Source organism: Oryx dammah, unplaced genomic scaffold (assembly GCF_014754425.2).
Source record: "Oryx dammah isolate SB20612 unplaced genomic scaffold, SCBI_Odam_1.1 HiC_scaffold_1, whole genome shotgun sequence".
In the NCBI taxonomy this organism is placed as follows: Eukaryota; Metazoa; Chordata; class Mammalia; order Artiodactyla; family Bovidae; genus Oryx; species Oryx dammah.
In genome coordinates, this window is record NW_024070185.1 from 88,078,651 (window position 1) to 88,091,084 (window position 12,434).

General features: G+C 38.6%; 1 protein-coding gene across 3 annotated transcripts in view; it reads right to left on the reverse strand.

Annotated features, from left to right (window-relative positions):
• Positions 1-5,866: 5,866 nt before the first annotated feature.
• SPIN1 (spindlin 1) overlaps positions 5,867-12,434 on the reverse strand; it is an 81,246-nt gene continuing 74,678 nt past the window's right edge. For 2 of the 3 annotated variants that reach the window (XM_040239929.1, XM_040239921.1), the window contains one exon: positions 8,022-9,384. In XM_040239929.1, coding sequence (XP_040095863.1) covers positions 9,185-9,384 — 200 coding nt within the window. In that variant the 3' untranslated portion in view covers positions 8,022-9,184. Of the gene's footprint in view, positions 9,385-12,434 lie in introns of all 3 variants that reach the window. The other variant, XM_040239913.1, reaches the window with a different exon arrangement.

Genomic DNA, 12,434 nt, shown 5'->3' on the forward strand with positions numbered 1-12,434 from the left:
TCTTCAGCACTCAGCTTTCTTCACAGTCCAACTCTCACATCCATACATGACCACTGGAAAAACCACAGCCTTGACTAGATGGACCTTTGTTGGCTTGAACATCTGGAAGTTCACGGTTCATGTATTGCTGAAGCCTGGTTTGGAAAATTTTGAGCATTACTTTTCTAGCATGTGAAATGAGTGCAACTGTGCAGTAGTTTGAGCATTCTTTGGCATTATCTTTCTCAGAGATGTTTAAAAAAACAAATCATGCAAAGAAAGAAACTGAGCAGAGATATTTTCAAACAGAGAACAGAGAGCAGAGTGCAGATATCTGCCCGATGCTAATTCTGTTAGGCCTTGCGAATTCACCCTGTAAAGTCCAGCTGCTGAACCACAGTGTCGCCCAAAGTCCCAACTTATAACCACCATAAAACTCATGCACCAGTGAATTTAACCACATAACAGTGACCACAAGTTTTAGGAGCCATCTCAGTGAAGTGTCCCCCTGAGGTGGCAGTACACTGTATCAATTTATATCATCTGAAAAGAGAGGAGAGAACCCAGAGGGATAGGGTGGGAAAGGAGGTAGGTTCAGGATGGGGGGAAACATGTATACCTGTGGCCAATGCATGCTGATGTATGGCAAAAACCATCACAATATTGTAAAGTAATTATCCTCCAATCAAAATTAATTAAAAAAATAATTTTTTTAAAAAAAGATCAATTTTCCACAGACTTAAAAATTCACTGAAGGGTAGATAATCTTCAAGGGCAAAGTAACAGTGTATACCTGTTTTGTTCTATACAGTATTTTAGGTATCTTATGAAATTATTTGTATATTATCCACATTTAAAAAATACACTACAGGCAAATGTATATTTCTACTACTATCTGAAGAGCATTAAAGCTGAATTAGTTTAGAACTGACTTATGTACAGGTTAAAATAAACATTTACAACATAACAACATTTGAAATTTAACTCTTAAGTCTGTATAAACCCTCACCTCCAGTTATAACTTCTAGACCAAAGGTCTAGAATGTTCCCTAAACATTAACCCTTTAGAGGAAGGCAGCCTGCTGTCTTCACTTTCTCAGAAGAACAGAACACACTCTCAACCACTTCCCAGGCGCCCCACGGAAGAACATAAGCAATGGCACAGTTATGGACCAGCTGCCAGCTACCATTCTCTCACAATCTGAGGGTTCTTTCTTTTAGCACCCCTGAAAAGAAAATGAAATTTTGCTGCAGTTTAAATAAAGCTGTTAGCATTACTTAAGAGTGTAGGACCCAATGTTAAAAATCCATACCAGAAATTAATGATGGAATGTCAAATACTAAGGTGAATTTTAATTCCCATAAATCTCCACACCACCCCTGCGTTCATGCAGAAACATAATTAACTTTTAAAACCTCTCCAAAGAGGGACCGGTTTCAGACCATATTAGAGAAAAAGCAAAGGTGGTGATTAAAGACACAGTTGAACCAAGGCCTTGCCTGGGGTGGGAGGGAGGAGAATGGTGGTTACTCTTGCACATAACAGTTACATTTCATGGGGCGCAACTGTCCTGGTTTAAAGACACATCTCCCCTCATAGGTGGCAAATCATTCTGAAAGTGGATGCTGTTTAAATTACTCTGAATCGGGCTCCTGGCTGACACCACAAACTTCTAGCACCATGTTTAACAAAAGCACTGAGGAGGCAGTTCAATGTTCATGAACCCTATGACAATGTGAGAACATAAGCAAAGCTTTTTCCATCAAGATTGCCTTTATAGTCTACTTCTCAGTCACAATAAAATGGAAAATATGAAACAGCCACTAACCCTTCAGCAGTGCTTTTTATAACAATTTTTACATATGCTGGGAGATGCCAGTGTTCTGATAAAACATAAAAACGGAAATCTTCCCAACTGACATTACATAAGTGAAACTAAACTTAGGATCTCGAAGATTATAAAATCAAAGCAAAACATAGCAATGCCTGAAATGACAGAGCCACTGCCTGTGTAAGGCTCTGCCACTCAATGAAATCCCAGCACCAAAAGGGACTCATCCTTCCGGCATCAGGCTCAGGTCTGCATCATGGGAAACTCACAGGCATCTTCAGTGTGTGGGGCAGGAGTCTCCCTCACTAGATGAGGAAAAGAAGGTACAAAGGCTAAGTAATCTGCCTAAGTTTACACCAGCAGAAAGTGAGCGACTAGAACTCAGATTTGGTTCTTCTTTTAATGCTCTTTTTAGTACACTAAATTTATCCATCTCTATTATATAAAACCAGAATTAGTATTAATTTTTAAATAAGTAGACTGTAAAAAATAATGCCCTCCCAATAAGATTTCTTTTCCATTGTAAGCTTAACAATAAGAAAATCCAACATGGTGCTACGGATTGAATTGCATTCCCTCAAAATTTACCTGGTACCTCAAAGTGTGACTGTATTTGGAGACAGGGCCTTTAAATAGGCCATGGAATTTTCCAGGCAAGAATACTGGAGTGGGTTGCCACTGCCCTCTCGGGAACTTTCTGACCCAGGGATCAAACCTGGGTCTCCTGCATTACAGGCAGATTCTTTACAGTCTGAGCCACCAGGGAAACCCTTTAAATAAGCAGTTAAAGTTAAATGAGGTGGTTAACAGTGGACCCTAATCCAATGTGACTGATGTTTTTACAAGAAGACATCAGGACATGGACTCGGGACACCATGTGAAGAGGGAGGGAGAGAACACGTCTGCAAGCCAAAAATTAAGGCCTCGGGAGAAACCCGCCTGCTGACATCTCAACCACAGACTTTCAGCTTCCAGAACTGAGAGAACAAATGTCTACTGTTTATTAAGCCCCCAGGTCTGTGGTGTTTGTTACAGCAGCCTGACCTGATACATATAATACGCAGAGCAGTAGCAGAAAAAAATCCTCCACTGGTCTACCACATGTAATTTGAGCAGAGCATGGCCCTTTTTAAAAAACTGCAATTATCAAATTTTAAAAAAGGGCCAGTGACAACAGTGGTTTTTTTTTTTTTTTTAATAAATGCTTGTGAATTAAAGAGACATCCAGTAATGGGTGTTAAGATTCCTGTGCTCTGTGTGATCTCCCCCTTACAAATTGATCAGAAGCAGTGATTGTGGTTGTAGGACAATACAGACCATGGACTCCATCCCTTGAGACGTGTTTTTCACTGCTCTCCTCTGCTGGACTGGTCTGAAAACGACCACTCCCTTGTCCTTCTAGTGTGACAGATCAGATTTGGAATAAAGAAATTCAGTGGTTAAAACTACTTAGCCATGGTACTACAGGACGTGAAGCAGGACTTTGCTCAAAATAGGTCCCCCATAAATCAGACACACAGAGAGTCCACCCCGAAGTCTAACTCTTGTGAGAAAAGCCGGGGTCACCAGGGACTACTCTCCTTGTTTTTCCAGTGGGAAAGTGCACAGGGCACAAGTGGTCACATCCAGATTTCTTATAGATCCTTTAGGAGACAAATTCAAGGCAAAAGCTTTAAAGCTACTTTCACAATCAATATTTGAAGACAATTTAGAATGCTGAATTTCAATCGTCAGTTGTTAACTCTTTATGTTAGTGTCAAGGGTTTTAAACGGTCCTCCTCCTCTACTTTTCACATCATGATCTATCTGCTCTGGTTCCAACATGAAGACACAGAATCAAAAGCTCTATGTAATATGCCAATCCTATAAGGGATTGCCAGGTAGTTCACATGGTACTTCAAGCTCTTATGTTTTCCCAGAGGATGAATTTTCAAGGCGTAAGCGGCAAGTAATGGAGGAGGATGGAGATAAAAACAGAAGCAGGAACGTGCCTAACAGTACACACAGCAGCCCACTCACCTACTGTTAACAGCCAACATAAGAAAGAAATGCATGCAAAGGGCCCAGACTTCCGGGTCGCTATCACTAGGGCACACACCACCTGGTCCAGTGCCCTTCACATAAAAATTAAGCAGAAAGAATGCAATGTCCTTTTAAGCAAAATAATGTGCCAAGGCAGTACCTCAAAACCATCTGCCACTGAGTTACCAAAACCTGAGTTTTATGGACAATGTAAGGACAGAGACTATCTAAGAATATCTGGAGAAACAGTTTACAGACTCAGTCAATCTTCTGAAATTCAGCAGCCTAAGAACTATATATATATATATATATATATATATATATATATATATATATATATGAATGACAAACTACTCTAATTAGATAGGAGTCCAGGTTTAATAGGGCTATTAATCTAATGTTTGAAGTGTCTTGAAAATATAAAATAGTACCTATATTCTTGTATTGGAAATTGATAAAATATTTCCCGTAAAATCTCTAAATAATAGATATTTTCGTATCTTTTATTAGCTGTCATTTTGGGTTATAATTCTCACTATGAAGAGGCATAGCTTTCTACATAGCTTTCTAAAGAGACATAGCTTTCCAGTGATTTAATCACCCCACTGAAGTAATTCCGATGCAAGAATGAAGCAGCGTACAGCCTTGACACAGTGTTGGGGGTCTGAGTTTCGTTCGCTTCTGTAATCCTGGACAAAGGACCCCACCCTCATCTCTTTTTCACAACATGAAAAAACATCATGCCTTCTTCACAGGATTAAGAATGAAATGAAGGGCACTCCCTGGCAGTTGAGCAATTCAGATTCAGTGCTTCCACTTCAGGGGGCATAGGTTCAGTCTCTGGTTGGGGAACTAAGATCCCACATGCTGCGTGGCATGGTAAAACTCAAACACACACACACACAAGCCAACAGCAAAACAAAACAGACAACTAAAACAAAAAGCATTAAATGAAATGGGTGGAAAGTGCTTGGTAAGGTACTTATTAAGCACTTTTGCTAGTGCTTTATTAGTGTCAAATGATTTTATTATCACAGAGCTGACAGTACCAAATGAAGAAACAATGGAAAGTAAGCCCACCCCTGCAATTCTCCTACAGTGGTGACTGCTTTAGACTCAGTTCTTCAGTTTACAAGTAGCAGTCAGCAACCACCCACCTTTAGACTAAGCCTGCCTTGTTATTTTGGGGGAAAAATATTTCCGGAGCTGTACCTTCAGTTACTGCAATGAGTGATTTACCTTCAGGAAGAAGACTCTAAGATCTCGCTCAGGGGGAACACCTATGCTTCCAGGTCCATCTCCTTTCTGTATCTGTCTGTGGCTCCTCCCACCAGAGCCTGAGAGGTGACCCTGCCATCCCCCTGGCCATGGCCTTGGCAGTGGCCATTGTGGCTGCTACGCCAGCCACTCTGCCAGCAGGAAAGGTGACCTGTCCCATCCCAGCTTTAACCACAGATCCTTGGGCCAAAGAGGGTAACATTAAAAAAAAAAAAAAATCTAATTAAGTGTAGGAATACCATAAATTCTACTTTTTCCTCTGATAAAATTATCCAGGAAGATAAAACAGAGTACATACAGTTTCAGTACTTATATGCCTTGGTGCTTAAAACAAAGATTTTTCACTACAGAATCTAACTGGTACTTAAGTATTAATAAAAACAATATGCAATTACAGCAAGAAAAGATATGAAACTATAAAACACATTATTTAATCCTATTTAAAACAATTCTTTTTAAGTTTAAAATTTTATGATAAATTGAAATTTCTTATTAATTGCTAATCATAAAGTTTAATACTTTGGACTATATAATATATTGGGGCTACTGATTATTGCCCCTCTTCTTCTTAGGTAGTATTATCATTCAAATAAAAATTCTACTTCTTTTTGTTCCTATATGTATACCTGACATTTACATTGGTGAAAAGAGGGAAAAAGATTACCTAAAGTCTTCAAGTAAAACTTCAAAAAATCTTTTCACAGAAGCAGTTTTAACACATCACAGTCTGCTCATAAGCACAAAATTTGCAGTCAAAAGTTGCACATAAAGGGTTTATTTTAAATGTTTTAAGGATAGGATAGAGTTACATCATAATTATAAAAATTACTTACAGAATTAACAGCTTTATATTGTTTATACTTCTAAATGCAGAGAACAGGGAACTGTCTACACATTGTATAAAATAAAATTAAAATTAAAAATGAATTCAAGCTTGAAAGATGAGGTCATTTACCTAATTTTAAAATGCGAACACAAAGACCTCTGAACTATACACATTCGTTCAACTGCACTAATGATGGAAAATACAAAAAGCGCAGCATTTCCAAGGAACCACAGACATTTCAACCATAATTGTTTTCTGTTATAATAATTATTCCTGTTTTGTCTTTGGAGAACTTTCTTTTTTTAAGACAATCAGCTTAATAATGTTTTCAGGCACTACAATTTGTGACAATCAAAACAGTCTTCTAATGGGTCCACGGCGTTCAGAGATTCAAGCCCAATGCACTTCGGGGTTTGGCACGTAAAACAATAACAGAAATGAAATCTGGTTTAGAAGCAACTGTGTTTGTTTTAAGAATGCACAGTCCCTTCAAATGCTGCAAGACATACACAACAGGAAAATCACCTTCTGTTGGCACTACATTTGCTTCACCAGTGCATTTATATCCTACAACCACTAAAACAGCACAGTTAAGCAAATATACAGAAACTGAAAACAAATAAAAACAAAGATAGAAAACAAAAAACCTAAATATATTTAACATGCAATTTTAGTTAGTTACATTGAACATTCTACTTAGAATAGAGCATGCAAAAAAGGATGGTCTGCTTTTAAGGTCTTCCTTTGAAGCTTTACGTGGCAGCCAGACATCACACACGCACACACACGACACAATAATACTATAGCAGGTCAATGAGAAAGGCCAATACATTTTATACAGAGATTCATGTCTTGTGTTGTCACAAGTCCCATGATAATTTTGGAAATTAATGTTGTATTCCTAGAACAAGGAACCAACATTCCGATACCAGGAAAATGCAAGCAATGCATGCAGATCTGAAACATGAGCCTAAACGAAGCCTGAAATACTCAGCTGGGAAGCAGAGTTAGTCACGGCATCAGGAAGTGTGGTTTAAGCCACCAAAAGAAAAAGAATGAAAAAAATAAGGGAAAAACAACAACATAAAACCCCTTCCCCTTCCTTCAACCCTAACGGCAATAAATGGAACAATGATTAAAATAATAATGATAACAAATCACATGTCACATTCATCTAGAGAGTGGCAGATCATGTGGTATATTAAAAGTTCCTAAAGGTACTTGCAGAAAAACCACAATGCAAGTCATTAAGTAATGCAAGAATTGTTTCAACTGATCCAACCCTCAAGATACCACCAAAGGACTATGTTTTTCAGCCTATAGTCACTGTGTCCTGTTCATGCAGTGCACACTGGACAACTCACTCTCTTGGCCATTCGTGTCCTCTTGGACTCAGGGATGGGCTCAGCCTTGAGACTCACATGCAGGAACTCTTACAAGAGCCACCAGCAGAACAGATGATAGATCTGTAGTGTGACACTTGTTTCAACCACAGAAGGAACACCTAAGACCTAGGTACTCACTGCATGGAGAAGCTCACCCTTGACCACCCTGGGTGAGGGCACGCTGCAGAGACCCAGAGTGCTGGATTTACATGGCGCACGAGGTTACCGTACACCAGCATGACACGGCAAAGCCTTCCTGAGCGAAAATGGGCATCATACAAACCACATACAGCATGGCCTTGAAACAAACATCAAGAACAGCTACGAGAAGGGTCACACAGACCTGGTGTTTGATTGCCAGCCTATGTATTTAAGCTTTCTGCGCAAATCTTAGGTAAGATTTTCAACCTCTACAAGACTGGTTTCACAAACCATCTTTCTCCCAGCCAGCTTTCAAACTGCCAGGGATCATCCAAAACAAAGTGGTAGGCTGATGTTTTGCTGCTAAACGAACCACTTTGCAGTTATATTTTAGTTCAAACCGCCTTGCAGGGAAGGTTTCAAAGGCTAAGGGCTGCTATCAGTCACACCCATAAACCAGTACAGGTGACCAACCCTGATGTGGCAGGACGCACCAACTGGAATGAATCCACATTATTAGCACACCATGAGCAAGAACACACAGCACCAAAAAAGGTGTCAGGAATTTAAGCTGTTAATTGTCTAGATATTCTTTGAGGGGGAAAAGCCTTCTGACCATAATCATACACCAGTAGTAACAGTAATAATAATGAAGGGATCCGAGAGAACTTGGTAAAAGACAACAATGCCATTCTTACATTTCTAATATAAAAGTACTATGTTCTTCCAGGAACCTACCAAATACACATAAACCACTGATATACTGTTGCCTTTTAAATTCATGTACTAAAACCCAGACTAGTACTAATTTGTACAAATAGTGGACCAAATGCATCATCCAAAATACACCTGTATTACACAATGTGGACCAAGTACCTGGGCTTTGCTTTAAAAAAGTATTTAAGATTAAAAAAAATGTAAACAAAAAATGTACAAAGCTTAGAATTAAAGGCAGCCTTTTACGTAGATTCCTAATTGTTTTGTAAATTCTAATGTGGGTCGTTAAACACCCACAAGTGATTCATGTTTGAATTTACAGTTTAAAAGCTCTGGATTGAAATGGCGCTCTGAACTTCTGACTTTCAACACAAGCTGAATGTCCCCATGTTCTTCCTGTGCCTAGATTTAATTTTTAAATAAACAGCAGTGATATAAAGTCAAGCACTCCTGCTAAACTGGAGAAAATTATTTAACTCCTACCTCAATCCACAAAGAACTGCCAGTGAAGTGTGTGTTTGTGTGTGTGTGTGTGTACACAGATCTGTGTGTGTGTATATATATTATATATGTATACACACAGATATAGATAGGTAGAGATATACATACATATATATCTAAAAAAAAAAAAAAAGGCAGTAACAAAAATGCAACCAAACTATGCTTGCATTGTGGCAGCAGAATAAGTGTTAAGAGTGAAGGGGAAAGTGGATAAGATCTATTACGGTTTTAAATGACTATGATACTAGCTTAATTTTTACCAGACTTGCCTGTAACTCCCTTCCAAACAGACAGACTTCTTTTAAGAGGAAGGAGTTCCTTACACAAAATGCTTTGTGTTCACATAAATCTGTACGATTCAGAACAAAACCAGTTCTGCTGGCAGAGATTGTGGGTTCGCAGGGACATTTAAGCTTTCATTAAACTGGAAAGCAATCAAGTCTTTATGTCTACAAATTATACATTTAATAGTTCCACAAATTTGGTAAAGTTTGTGATGCCATCTAGGATGTTTTCACCAAATCGTAGACATAAATATGGAAATCATCATCAAACTTGATGAAATAGACAGACGGTTTGGCTTCTACTTGATGAATGACCATGCCAGTCCTTTTAGAGCCGTCTTCTTTGGCATATTCCACTTGTTTGCCCACCAGGCTGTCCACAACTTCTCCCGGTTCCCTTTCTGCTGGAGGTGAATCATCTATATTTAAAGGGGGGAGAAAAAAAAAAAAGAATTTAGAGTCAGTTTTTAGATACACACCAACTCATATTTTAATAATTTTTAAAAATGTTTTTAATATCCTGCATTCATTTTGATTTTCTAGACCAAGAGTCAGCAAACTTTTTCTTCACTGGCCAAACAATAAATATTTCAGGCTTGAAGCCATATGGTCTCTGTACCAACTACTCAGTTGTATCTCTTTGTGATGACACATCTGTGACAACACAGCTGACACATCAATGAATGGTGTGACTGTGTGCCAATAAAACTTCATTTACAAAAATCTAGATATGTAAACAATTTCAAAAATCATAACCAGAAATTCCTTTGGCTCATATTTAATTATAGCTATAATTACCTAATGAAGTAATAAGGACTAAAAGAAGGAAAAGGGCAAGAAAAAACTAAATACAGTTCACCCTTAAACAACAGGAGTTTGAACTGTATGGGTCCACTTATACCGGGATTTCTTCCCAACAGTAAACAGATCTGCAGTTGGTTGAATTCATGGATACAGAGGAACCACAGAAATGAAGGGCTGCCCATAAGTTATATGCAAATTTTCAACTGCTCAGAGGGATCAGTTCTCCGCCACACCCCCAAGTTGTTCAGTTGTCAACTATAATAATATCTTTCTTTAAAAAAAAAAAATTATTGACATGTGAGTGAGTGAAGTTGCTCAGTCGTGTCCAACTCTTTGCGACCCTGTGGACTGGAGCCCACCAGGCTCCTCAGTCCAGGGGATTCTACAGGCAAGAATACTGGAGTAGGTTGCCATTTCCTTCTCCAGGGGATCTTCCCAACCCAGGGATCGAACCCAGGTCTCCCGCATTGCAGGCAGACACTTTAACCTCTGAGCCACAAGGTTGATTTACAATTGTTATGTTTTATAACTTCTTAAAAATAAGTCTGCATTGGTGATTTCCCTGGTGGTCCAGTGGTTGAGAATCCACCTTCCAATGCAGGGGATGCGGGTTTGATCTCTGGTTGGGTAACAAAGATCCCACAAGTCACAGGCCAACTAAAGCCCATGGGTGCTGCAACTAGAGACCACAGGCTCTGGAGCTTGCACACCACAACCAGAGAGAAGCCTGCACATTTCACAAGGAAGATCTCGCATGCCACAACTAAGACATGATGCAGCCAAAAATACATAATAAATCTAATTCCTTTCAGTGGAAGTCTTGCTTTACTTTGAAATGATTTTAAAGCAGACAATGCCTACTGGGATTGCTGAGAATGTACTACACACTTAAAATGCCTAAGAATCCCTGCCTTAAAGCTTTTTTGCCTCAACTTCATTTCATTACACATGGTCCTCCTAACCCAGTTTCAAAATAAAAGAGATTTCTCATGCTATAAAAATAGGTGCTAGGTGAATGCAACTGAATCTCGGAGGATGAATGGGGCACCTGAACTTTTTTTTAAAAGTCCCTAAGAAAATCTTGAGTGTTGGAAAACATTGCTCACCCTATGACCTAACAAGAACTCTGTAAATTCTAGGAAAACACATAAAAATGAGAGCAAATTATCACTATCAACAATAAAGAAATAACGTACAAAAGGGAAAGGGGGTTGGCAAGGGGATGGCGCTAGGCAGTTGCATTTTTATTTTAAGAAACCCCTTACTGGTCCTGAGTAAATCTGTTGCTCCTTTCCTATGGAGCAACAGAGAGCCTGCAAGTAGGACAACCAGGTATCCTGGTTGTCCATGCTTATGCCAGTCATCCTGACACACTAGTTAGCAGTGCGCCTTTTAATTTCCACATGTATCTTGGTCTGGACCATATCTTGTATTTACATTAACAGCAGTTTGCTCTTTGATTATAATAAATTCTCTCACTGGATGATATAATCCAGAACCTGCAATTCTGATCTCACATAACACAAATAATCCACATGAGCATGTTATCAGTCCTGGAGGAGTACAGAGGAAATCCAAGCTGAACGCTTCTTCAATAGTGCTCTTCCATCAAGCAGCAGCATCATACCACACCACACTTTCACGGAACCTCATGTGGATGAAGAAATCCCATATACATGACTGCCGTACATTCTATAGTAATCATGAATGAAGCAAGAGACTCAAACAAAGGCCGCCATGGAGCTCTTTGTACCAGAACATCATCAGAGATTCTAACAGCAAATAAACTTGCATACCACTCAAAAGAAAGGAGTGAGAGGATAAAGACATGGTCAGTACAGGCAATGGGTAATGTGCAAATGATCCCATACTTTCTATTATCAAGTCAACAGCACCTGCTTTAGACCTTTCTCTACAAAAACGTTAAAAATTTCATATAGGTTGGAGAAAAGCTTTTAAGGAATGCTCTCATCACTAAATTCTTGCCTATATAAACACTTTCCCATTATACATTTATAACAAATACACACAAACTAAAAAAAAAAATCTCTAAGAAGACAGAAGTCAGGGCCAGATGACCATGAGTGGGTTCACTGAGCAGCATGTTCAAAGGGAGAGCTTAAAAAAAAAAGACACAAAAACGAGGAGAGGATATCACACTGTTAATATATCCATTGTCTATCAGCCACATTTGTCTAAGGCCAAGACTTCATGTGTTTGAGGAAAAGCTATTGAGTAGTTAAAAAAAAAAAGGCTTACCTAAAAGTGAAATTAAGAAAATAATTCTAGTCACAACAGCATCAAAAAGAATGAAATACTTAGGAATACATTTAAGAAGTGCAAAGCTTAGAAAACTACAAAACATTATTCCCAGAAAAAAAAAAATCTCAATGAATGAAAAAACATCCCATTCTCATGGGTCAATAGCTTAACATTGTTAAGATGGCAATACTCTCATGCCAAACTGACCAAGAGATTCAACATAATATCTAACACAATCTCAGCTGACTTCTTTGCAGAAACTGACAAGCTGATTCTAAAATTTACATGAAACTGTAAAGAACAGCCAAAACAATTCTGAAAGAAAGAAGGAAGATTCACACTTCTTGATTTTAAAACTTAAAAGAATGAAGTTGGACCTGACATCACATCATAAACAAAAATT